This window comes from Zeus faber (assembly GCF_960531495.2).
Source record: "Zeus faber genome assembly, chromosome: 19".
Classification (NCBI taxonomy): Eukaryota; Metazoa; Chordata; class Actinopteri; order Zeiformes; family Zeidae; genus Zeus; species Zeus faber.
This window is the reverse complement of record NC_137206.1, coordinates 15,866,597-15,878,391: the sequence shown is the minus strand read 5'-3', so window position 1 is coordinate 15,878,391 and position 11,795 is coordinate 15,866,597. Positions and strand designations below refer to the sequence as shown.

At 50.3% G+C, this 11,795-nt stretch overlaps 1 protein-coding gene across 1 annotated transcript in view; it reads left to right on the top strand.

Annotated features, from left to right (window-relative positions):
* sema5a (sema domain, seven thrombospondin repeats (type 1 and type 1-like), transmembrane domain (TM) and short cytoplasmic domain, (semaphorin) 5A) overlaps positions 1-11,795 on the top strand; it is a 136,960-nt gene that overhangs the window by 109,277 nt on the left and 15,888 nt on the right. The window contains exon 16 of the mRNA XM_080019970.1: positions 4,126-4,351. Coding sequence (XP_079876096.1) covers positions 4,126-4,351 — 226 coding nt within the window. The remainder of the gene's footprint in view (positions 1-4,125; positions 4,352-11,795) is intronic.

Here is an 11,795-nt window from a genome sequence, read left to right as displayed (position 1 = left end):
GCGATAAGAGACGGAGCGAGACAGAAACCGAGGGAGAGAGTCGATGGAGGAAGTGATAGGAAACGGCAAAGAGAGAGCTGTGAAAGATGCAGATATAGATTTATAGACTATAAATTGGAAGAGGGAAAAAGTTTGGAGAGAGAGCGAGAGGGGAGATAAAGAGAGTTGTGGGTAGTTTGTGGCTCGAAACAAAATAAGAAATAAACATCTAGAACAATCTAGTGTGGGAGTTTCACCCAGAGGTACAGGTTTGGGGAGGGAGTCTTTCCGGCAGTGACATGGGGTCTTAATTAATACAGAAAGGCTCGCTGGTCAAAACAGGAACATCAAATAGAAGGATTAATTAGTCCGGGGTTTCAGCTCGGCCATGGCCCGGTCAGCGGGCTCACAGCGTCTTGCACCGTGCCATCCCCACTGCAAGACAAAACAACACATAAGAAAGCTCTTCCAGCCGGGTCCGACCAATCAGCGCTAATGAGGCTGATTAGGCGGACCCGGTGAAGCTGTGCCGTGGCGCACCCCCTTGTCTGCCACATATCCCCACCGCCCAACTGAGGCCGTGAAGCCGATTTTTCCTTGGACTCTGGCGACAAGGGGATCTGCCAGTAGCCCTTGATCAAATCCAGTGTTGAAATTGAGCCGTGCCTAACCAGTCAAGGAGTTCATCGACCTGGGCCATCGGATACGCATCGAATTTCGACACCGCGCTCATCGTTCAGTAGTCTACTCAGAAGTCTTCAATTCTGCCTGCACGACTTTGCGTTTACCTTCAGGGCAGACAGTATAGTGGGGAGCGTACTTTCACCCCTGGGGTTGTCTCCACATGGTGGTGTCTGAGAAACGTGTGGCCTGACAGATGGGAAAAATCAGAAACCTGCCATTGTAATGTGGCCACGTCAGCGCTCTGGCAGGGCGAGAGGTAATTACATGAAAGGGCCGGGGTGGGATCGATTGTTTTTGGAACCTCTCGCCCCAACTTATCCCCTCACAGACACCTGCATATCTGAGTCACCCTGCCCCTGTCCGACCACTTGACCTCATAAAGTGCGCCACACTTTTGGCCGTAATACTGCAAAATGGCACCGCCTCGGGACATGCGGCACACCATACGCACATCTGCCCAAATGTCATATAGAAGCGAGCCATTATCCGCTGCAGTGTTTTATCGTGGCCGAGGTGGTTATGGTGAGCTCAAGCTGGTATGGTGTGGATTATTGTTATCGGGCTGGAAAATAATTTCCCGGCAGCTTTTCGGAACAAACAACTGTGTCATTTTCTCTCCTGTCACGGCTCACTTTATATAACCTGTCCCTAATCACTGAGAAATATGGGTGTTTGAGCGCAGCGTCTGGGCACGCCAATTCGTCATTGATTTTAACTACCTGCTCAAAGGCCATGCATAGGGTATAGTCCCACGACTGCTCCAGAGGAAAATTATCCATGGAGGAGACCAGTGGGACCAGGAAGCCCCACTGGGGACTCCTCCGCTCCAACCATTAAAATCCCCTCAGCGTTGCCGCGCACAATGCAACACTCCCGTTTCCCTCCCAACCGTGCCGCACTCACCCAGCCTCCCTCATTAAAGCGTCAGACCCTGTCCAATCCGGACCTAAAATCAGGGAGTGCGACAGGCGAGAGCTAACTGCAGTCTTCACCTTATGCCTTTTCCCCTTTACGAATTTCAAGCCGCACCATCGTCATGATATCCCCACGCACACACCGAATCTCCACCCGTGACGCCTCCACCAAAGCCCTAGGTTGAACCAGGCCTTGCTGGATCACCTTCTGAGAACAGCCAGAGTCCAACAAAGCCCAATGTCTACCCCCCTTGTACTCTTACCCTTCCCAACCGGGTGAGGGGCCCGGCGGACCAGTTACCCACAGCACCTGTGACAACCTCGATCATGGGGCAGTCCCCCCTAACGTGGCCGGGTCGCCTACAGCACCAGCATCCATGCCAAGGCATTTCAGCAGCTGTCTATGGGCTTGCGGTGGATGCCTCCCTGGGAGCTGACGGGGGACAGAGAGGCGACAGCGGAGGAAGGGGAGATAGCGTCCCGCAGCACAACAGGACCCGGCTGGTAGGCGTCCACGCTACCTCGGGCTGGCAGGAGGGGAACCGTACAGGAAAGAAAAGGGGCGTCCCGCAACTCCGATGAGTCGGTGGAGTCCCCTCCTGATGGCCGGGAGGGGAATGGTTGGGGCTCCGTCGCATCCCGTGGGGGTCCAGGGTCACTAACGCAGCAAACCCCCCGGACATTACCCTCTGGGGAGCCATAACGGGCTTGGGACCCGGCGAAGCCTGTGTGGGTCCTGGGACCAGACGTGGGGCAGGTCCTCCTGTCGGGTCGCGATCAGTGGCGGTGAGACTGCTGTCAGTTGCGGCGTTTTCTGGCACCTCCACCTCACCATGGGGTTGGAAAAATGCTTAAAAAAAGTGAGACGTGGGTAGGGGGTGGGGTCGGAAAGAGTAACTGAAAAGTAGAGCAGCGAAGAATGTCAGAGCTCTCTTTCTCTCCGCTGACCCGCCTGCCGGCCCCTCGTGACAGGCTGATGGATGTGCCACAGAAATTCTTATCTTTATTTTGTCAAGGTCTGGCAGTCACTCAAGGCCTATTCAGCATAAATAAACAAGCGGTGAGGAGCGAATGGCAGCCCACCTCACCTCCCCGTCCGTGAACGGCGAGGTGATTTACTCCAGCCGGTCTCTGGCTCTACCTCCTTATTTGTTTAGCTTGGGTTTAAAACGGGGGGCCAGGCCGCCCATTAACCCGCCCATTATGTTTAGCAGTCTCAGCGTATCAATAAATACGATGCCACTGAAAGCAGAATGTTTTTCATCCGCTAGTCCAAGAAATTACGGCAGCGAAAAGGAGTTGAGGTGAAATATCCACTCGTGGCTGTTTCTCAAGAGGTTGACGTTGGCTCTCGGTGCCTGCAGTGCTGGATTTTCCTCCCCTTATATTTATTTTCTGTCAGTTCACCGATGCCAGGCGCAGAGTTTTTCATTTTTTCTTTTTTTCTTTTTTCCTCCTAATCTTCCACCTTACCACTCACTCTATCCTTCCTGCACCTACCCTCTCGCTAATTCGTCCCCTCTTCGTTATCACTCATATTCCTCTGTGTGCCACTCCAGTATTCAGCCCTGCCCACACAACGTCTAGTTTCCCCCTCCCCACCGGTCGTAAATGAAACTTGATCAATGACATTTTGTGCCCGGCTTGTTTTCCTCGTGCCATGTTCAGCAGGCCACCTAATGGGAACGCATCCTGTGGCAGGCGGAGTCCGGGTGGGGTCAGAGAGTTGGAGGCCAGGAGTGGGATGAGAACCGGCATGGGAATATGGCTTGAGGACACATGCCGGACATGACCGCAATCAGGACAGATGCACCGGAGGCTTTCAATAGGATCCGTTTTTTGCAGCAGAGATTTTTGAATACAGTACAGCCATTACTTACCACTACTGTTTCATGACTGTGGATACATGTCAGAAATGGCAGAAACGGTCTCAATTACAACCATAGCAATTGCCTTAATTATATTTGTTTGAATAAGTGGAATGCCACCCCTTTTCATCATTAAAATGGCCGAAACAGTACCCCACGATTTGTTATGTAACCCATAAAGCCAATTCCTACTTCTCCGTGTCTGAAAAGGGGGGTTATTTGACTGTGACATACAACCGATAAACTCTTTGTCCACGCCCCCTAGAGCGCCTCATTGAGACAAATGAAGTGGTCGACACTTTTTCTCCTTACCTCAATCTTCATCCACCGATAGTGGGCGGAGGGCTCACATTGACCGTGACGTATACGTTGTTATTTGGAGTTCCACCTTCCCTGGCTCAATTAAGTTTGTGCTGTTTCAAATGGAGTTGAGGTTCTCCACTCGTTTCAACGAGGCTCTGAAGCCCAGCCTCTCAAATCGCCCGATCGCCCTGTTCTCAAATAATACAAAGATGTGTAGGAATTAGTTCCGTGGACCACATAACACATCAAGGGGTAAAGTTAGAGCCATGTTAATGCAAAAAAAAAAAGTTAAAATGCTAAATCAGATAACTCCCCTGAAAATAATCACAGGGCCCCGATCCCTGATCCGTCCCGTCTTACCTGTGTGCCCCTCTTAGGAGTACCAGTCGTGCAACACCTTGCCCTGCCCCGACCTGAAGAAGACCACGCCCTGGACCCCGTGGACCCCCGTCAACATCTCCGACAACGGCGGACACTACGAGCAGCGCTTCCGCTACACGTGCAAGGCCCGCATCCCGGACCCCGGGCTCCTGGAGGTGGGACGGCAAAGGATCGAGATGCGCTACTGCTCCAGCGACGGCTCCACCGGCTGCTCCACGGACGGTGAGGGGGGGGGGGGCGGGGCGGGGAAGGCGGAGGTTTTTATGTTTGGTCTCGTCTCTCCCTCTCAGGTTCTGTTTTGTCCTCTGCGTTTTCCTCTGCCGTGCCTCCCTGCGGACTGCAGATGGGCCGTCCTCTCTCTTTGGATATTATTCGTTATACCCGTCTTTGTTTTTACGCTCTCGCCTTTTCTCTTCGTTACTTTTCTTTTTTTTCTTTCCTTCTTTCTCCTGCGGTGATTGCTGGATTTCTTTCTTTCATTTCGTTCTTCAGCGTTTGATTGAGCGCTTAATCGTTTGATTTATTTCATTCGTTCTTTCCCTCTCTCTTGCTCTCTTTCTCTTTCTTCATAATTTTATATTGTCGGCCTTCTCGCCCGATTTCCTTCTTTCCTTCCCTCCGCCCTCACCATCCTCTGCCTTTCAATCTCTCTCTCTCTCCCTCTAAGAAAGCGGGAGTGTGATCTGAATCGGCTCCGGCGTCTCCCGTCCTCTATCCGGGCTCCATCAGCTCATCAAAACATCGGGAGACATGTTAATGAACTTCCAATCCGACAAAGCTGCCCGACAGCGTCGACTAAAATTATCCCTCAGCTTCTTTTCCCCATCTCTCACGCAAACACACACGGGCGGCAAACGGGAACGCACACACACGCGCGCACGCACGCACACAGACACACACACACACACACACACACACACACACACACACACACACACACACACACACACACACACACACACTGATCAAACTCGCTAACTTTCCCACATTGTCTTTGTGGATGCACTGCACGGTACCTCAATCAACCACGCCCCTGGTGAATTACGCCGTAAATGCTGCCACACGCAGGCGCCTAATTGACAAGATGCTCCATATTAAAAGCCACAGAGCCAGAGAGAGAGAGGGTGGAGGGGGTTCAGGAGAGCACCACAATAAAGCGGCTTTTGGATACAGATGCGGTGCTTTAAGTTTGTTTATGGAGTTTGTCAAAGCCCCAGAGGGGACTTTGCGAGGCTTTAAGTTTTAAGCGCCCGGATAATCTGCGGTAGCCTCCCCGCCTCCCTTCGGCTCGTCTGTTTCTCTGGGTGGCCCCGGCTCCCAATTTACCCCTCGCCTGACGCGCCGCGTTTATCACCGGGGTCGGCGCCCCCCTGCAATATCGCTCGGGCTTCCTCCCTTTTGATGTCGCTCTCATTAGGACGTCTGCCTGTTTGGGCCTCTCCGTCGGTCTCCCTCTCCATCCGACCATTTTGCCCTTTTTCTGAGATTGAGCATTAGGGAATTATAACCTTATTACGCTTTGCCAGCAAAGCTAGTTAGAATCGTCAGCCAGCCAACCGTACTATGAATTTGAAACAAATGATGAGGGTAAATTAGAGGATCCCAGTGAGACTATTTGAAGGCTTTGCAAACATGGTCAATTCAAACCTCAAATCCCTGCTCTCATCTCCACGTACGTCATACGGGGGAATTTAGCCCTCGCTTGATCTGGCGCACCGAAGCAGGGAAAGAATTTCAGACAATTTGACATTGTTTTACTAACATATACAATAGGCAATCGCAGCACACTTGATTTATTCAATTGGGTTCGCGACAGACTCTCGTGATGTGCCGCCGTGGCAACCCCGTGCACCAGGTTTTACTATCCAACCCGTATCCGGATTGCATCTAGGATACAGTATGATTCAGCCAGATCACATGGTTTATGTATGTACAAATGTATGAATTGCAGCTGGGGTCTGTGATGCTGTAATCTGCTCGCCTCGGAAGAGCTGACGCGGTAACGTCTGCTTCACTCTCCTTCCGACATCTGCTCCATCATAAAAGCCAAATGTTAAATTCAGTGTTTCGTCATTCGACAGTTAGGAAGCAAGGTAATATTTGATTCAGTTTATAGTTTTTTTTTTTGTTTTTTTTTCATTCCTCTGGTGTGCTCGGCTGCGAAGATGAGAGGGGGCATCGATACGCTGAGCGTTGAAAGGACGGGTTCGCTTTGTAGAAATTATTTCCCGCGCGTCCCCGGGTCGACGGTGGCTCGCCACTTTCAAGTGCCGACATCACGACGCGCGCCAACCGTCGACGGCGCCGGATCACTCTGCCCCATCGCCCGCGGCGTGATGCGGCGCGTGATGCCTCTCGGCGTTTGGCCACAACAAACGATCGGCGGAGGGATTTCATAACACGCCTAATTACAGGGGGAATAACACAAAACATTTAGGGATACATTTACGTGGACGCTTTCCTCATTAGTGCCCATTGATGTTGTGAGGAATCAATTTAACACTTTTTCCAGATGACTTATCACCCTCCATTGCCTATATTGCCTCTAGCGTTGCCTAAATATTATGGGCTTTTAGATAATAAATGATTTCGATGCAGTATCAATATGCACCCCTCTGTTCACACTTTGCACACCCATACGGCGTGCGGGGAGAGAGCAAGCTGTCTTTTAATAATGATTTCACTATCATCCGCAGCATGCCGATGCATCGCTTCTCAAAGTGCATTCCAGAGATTCGTCTTCGACTCGCCGTATGAGATATGTTTAAGGAATCACTTTTCAGTTCGGCTCCAAACAGTTTTCCCCCTCGCGTTAACCGTTCATCACCGGCCTGGGCCTGATGCGGCGCCGTGATGAGGTTTCAGTCAGAAGTGGCGGAGTGGAGGACGGACTCCATTGATCAGCTTATTTATTTCAATCATTATCGCGCCGGCCATTCATCCACTGAGCGCTGCTTGTGTGGCTTGATGTATGTGTCTATACACAGACTGTGTGCGTGTGTGTGTGTGCGTGTGTGTGTATGTGTGTGTGCGTGCGTGCGTGCGTGCGTGCGTGCGTGTGTGTGTTCTTCATTTCTCGGCTCGAGGGATGCGTTTGATGCATGCGTTCGCTCGCGCTGGATGGGTGGGACGTACGTAGGCGCGGGCGCTCGTTTGATGCATAGGACGACAGAGGCGCCGATGCCGCCGCGTCGAAGTTTTTTTCTCAAAGCGAAAGAAAGGGGGGGGGGGGGGGGGGACCGACGCGGGATAATTACCATCCCGCTGAAGGTGTGTATTGATGTTGGTGACTGGGGCGAGGGAGCGGCCCCAGAAGACACTCCCGAGATGATGAGCGCCCGAAAGGAATGGACTGTCATCCGTTCAAGATTTAGTGTTTGCATGGGTGGGCTCTCTATCGATTAGAGCCTCTCAAAATGGCCCCAGTTTTCCTCTGACAGAGGTAATAAAAGAGCCTGTCACATGGTCACACGCACACACACACGTGTGTTTGTGCGTGTTTGTGTGTGTGTGTGTGTGTGTGTGTGTGTGTGCGTGCGTAACGCCCTGTGTATATCGTCAAGAAAACACCAATTCCTCACCAAAGCACTTCCTCGGCAGCGGGAAATCTCACCCGAAGGAACCCGGGAAATGAACCGGTTTCCTTAAGAACATCGTGACGCAAATGTACAACTGCGACCTTCTTGGAAAGCAACATTAGCGTCGCTGTTTTGAAGCTTATCTTACGAGCACTTTGAGATTGGCTTTTTTTTTTTTTTTTTTTTTCCGCTCTCTCTTCCTTCTTTGATACATCCCCACTGATGTTTCTCCTCAGACACATTTAGAGAATCGCTCGGTCGTTCCTTACCGAAATCTTTCGTCTCTCCTCTTCCTCTGCAGTATGCTACCTGTTTTTTTGGGGGTTTTTTTAACAAGCCAAGGCGCCATCTGCGAGGTAATTGGCATTTGAAGATTTGGGGATTGCGTTCGGCGAGACGACGCTACAGTATCGACATGGAACCCGAACGCTCATCTGCGTCGCGGCGATATGGGCGAAGGTTAATCCCCTTTCAATGGAGAAAATGAATTGATGCGTGATCTCTCTCTCTCTCTCTCTCTCGCTCTCTCACGCTCTCTCTCCTTTCTTTATCTGTCTTTATTAACAGAGATAAAACTTGGATGTGGGATTCATCTCAGTGCTGAAAGAGAACTTCTGGACCAAACAGGCAGTCGTAGCATCCTGATAGTGATGACTTGATTACTTAAGATTAGTAATAATTAAAAGAACTTTCTCGTGCGTCCAGATGGTGATCCATCTGCACTGTCTGCGCCGTTTTGTTTCCATCACATTGTGCATTCCGGAATTAACTCGAGACAAGGGATAGTGGTAGTTTGGTTGATTAGTTGGTTTGTTGTTCAGTTGATTGTTTGGTTAGCTGTTTGGTTGTTTGGTGGATTTGTTGGTTGGTTGGTTGGTTGGTTGGTTGGTTGGTTGGTTGGTTGATTAGTTGGCTGGTTGGTTGATAAGTTGGCTGGTTGGTTGATTAGTTGGTTGGCTGGTTGATTAGTCGGTTGTTTGGTTGTTCGGTTGGTTGTTCGGTTGGTTGTTCGGTTGATTTGCTGTTCTGTTGGTTGATTAGTTGTTTGGTTGGTTGGTTGATTAGTTGTTCGGTTGGTTGAATAGTTGTTTGGTTGGTTAATTAGTTGTTCGGTTGGTTGAATAGTTGTTTGGTTGGTTGATTAGTTGGTTGGTTGGTTGGTTGGTTGGTTGATTAGTTGGTTGTTTGGTTGTTCGGTTGCCTGTTCAGTTGATTTGATGTTCTGTTGTTTGGTCGATTTGTTGTTCGGTCGTTTGGTTGGTTGATTAGTTGTTCGGTTGGTTGCACCATTACCTTTTTGAAGATCAAATGTTCCACCTCTGAAAAGAGCAGAGGATGCTAAATGCTGTGGTTCATCCCTTCATTCTCATTGTTATAAGACTGATACAACAAGAGCACATCAACAATGCTCTCTGTTCATTTTTATTCTCATGTTATCACATTAGTATCACCGTGTTTTACCAAATAACAACTCGGTTGGAATGAAACCTAAACAGTTAAGCAGTTCCTAGCCGTCCGCGATGCAGTTCGTAGCTCCAATTTAATTGTGTTCACTGTGCTTCCACTTTCTCCTGCACTTGTATGTAAATATTGTCACCTTGACTTTGAATTATTTTCAATCAAATCGAACAAATGGGGGGTAACCAGAAGTTTGTCATCAAACGTCCAACCATCCGACAAGACCGTCGTTTTTCTTTTAAGGCGTTTGCAGGCGATGAAAATCTTTGAATTCACTGAAAGCCATACTTCCTCAAAATCCCCCCCACCCCCCCCCCCCCACCCCCCCCCCCCCCCACCCCCTTCATTCGGCATCTTTCAAGACAAAGGGGATGAATTCAAAAAGTCGTCGACGCACGTTTTTCCCCGTGGGAGCGATGGGGCCTGCGAAAGGGGGGTTTCGAAAGCCGCGCGTGAACGATACTGTAATGCGGCCCAGGAAGGAAAAGAGAGGCTGTGTGGAGGAAAAAAGATAAAGGACAATTCTCGCGGAAGGTTTGCGGGGCCTGTAATTTTGCCGGCTCGTGGCGTTGAGTGATGGCTTCATTTTTTTTCCCCCCGGCAGAAACACCGGCTTGTCAGCGACTGATGGGTTTCAGTTCAGCCGGTCCGGTTGCAAGGCCGGGGCCTCCGCACAGACAACAGATTAGTCCTCCCCCCACTCAGTGTCGCCAGGCGACGGCGGGTATTCATGGACGCCCCTGACGGATGACAACCTTCTCTGTATTCTCATTTTCTACCTGTTTTACTATTCCTCGCCGTCGTCTCCCCGGACTCAACTTTTCCTTCGTTTCGCTCCCCGCCTCGCCTTTTCTCCCGCGTGCGTGCGCTCGTCCGTCGGCGCACCGACTCTCTCTCCTCCTTCTCAGTTTATCCATCGCCCTGTCATTGTCTCACCCTCTCGCCCCCCCCCCCCACCCCCGCCCGTTCCCATCCAAAGAGAATAAATCTTACGGCTGGAGCTAATCAGTGTGTACGGAGGTGATTTTTTTTGTCGCGCGATGAGCCTCTAAGCTCTCCGCAGGTTTTTAATCACAGTTGTGAATAATACATTTCTTTGAAGACACCATTATTATTGCGAACCGTCTAAATTTGTCGCGTCTTTCCAGATGCTGTTTGGGAGTTCCTGTTTTTTTATGAGCGTAAATGCAAAGCGAGTCTCGTGCAGCTGCAGAATCAGAGAACAAAGCCAGACTTTAGTATTTGGTTATTACGGTTATTGGCTGGTTTTTATGAAGTCTGTAGTGGTGGCGGGTACACAGGTGAGAGGAGCTTGTGTGTCACAATACTGTACAGCCAAATCTACATACTGCCACCGTTTCGTTCCAGTGGCTGCTGAAACACGTACAGAGGGGCAAAAAAATAAAATAAAAGGGGTCAAGCGCGTTCCTCCGTGACAAGCTAAACCCCGGCTCCCAAAAACCCAGAGACAGCTCAGAGAATGTCCTATCCCCGTGCCGTAATCCATCCGGTGCGTCTCATTTTCATGTCTCTGTGGTCTACGTTATGCAGATTCCCACGCACACACACATACAGTCACCGAAATGCAAGTTGACAGAAGCTTGTATTCAGCTAGAAGGGGGAAATTATAGGTGCCCAAGCAGCAAAAAATACATTAGGGGGAAGAAAAAAAAAATACGAGAGCAAACAAATGTCCGGATTGTAAATGAGAGAATGCTGTGCAAATGATGCAAGAAATAATAGAATTACAGAATATAAACCTGTACGATATGTACTGTATCTGTATGCATGGGAAACATAAACAAGCACACAGCATATAGATCTGTGTTAATGTCCCTGCAAGCATACAAACACAAACACACACAAGACACCACCATGCACCTACAGTATGGTGCCGATCCATACACACTGATGTATACTGCGGATGTGCGGATTCTGCACATGCCTGTTATGTTTGTGAGGGGACATCACAGCTCTCGCGGGCTGTTTCAAACCCACAGTGGTTTAGAACCTGTCAACCTTTCACTCCATTATCATCCCCTTACCGTGGCGTTGTAGTGAACGAGGACCTGGACGCAGCACACACTACTCAGGAAGTACAGGAGGTTTATTTACAAGAGGGGAACGAAATGATGTGTGAATGGATTAAAGGGCAGGCGGGTCGTTCGGGGTCCAGGCGGGCAGGCTGAATGCGCAGGGATCGGAGTGTGGACAGGCCGGTGGTGAGGCGTAGGCAGGCAGGCTGGCTGGCAGGCTGGCACGTGGGAGGTGTTCTGGAGACGAGGGGCGGACGGGGTCAGACAAGGCAAGGAGCAACAAATACACGAGAATCCAACGGAGAGCAGTCAGGAGAATACCACACTAGGTGACGGTACAACCAAACGAGGTCGGGATGAGGAGCCGGGGTTCTTAGGAGCAGCTTTTTGGCCACGGCAGGCCTGGAACCCCGAGCCACAATCACGCTGCACTGTCAGGTCTAGACATGGACATACGACATACAAGAGGGAAAGGGAGGGGAGAGACATAAGGTGGCCAGGGGACAGGAAAGCACGGCTGGGGCTGTGATAGGCATCTCTTGAGGAAATCCCATATTTACGCCCCGACTGTAACAATCGTCTGACAGCCTAGTT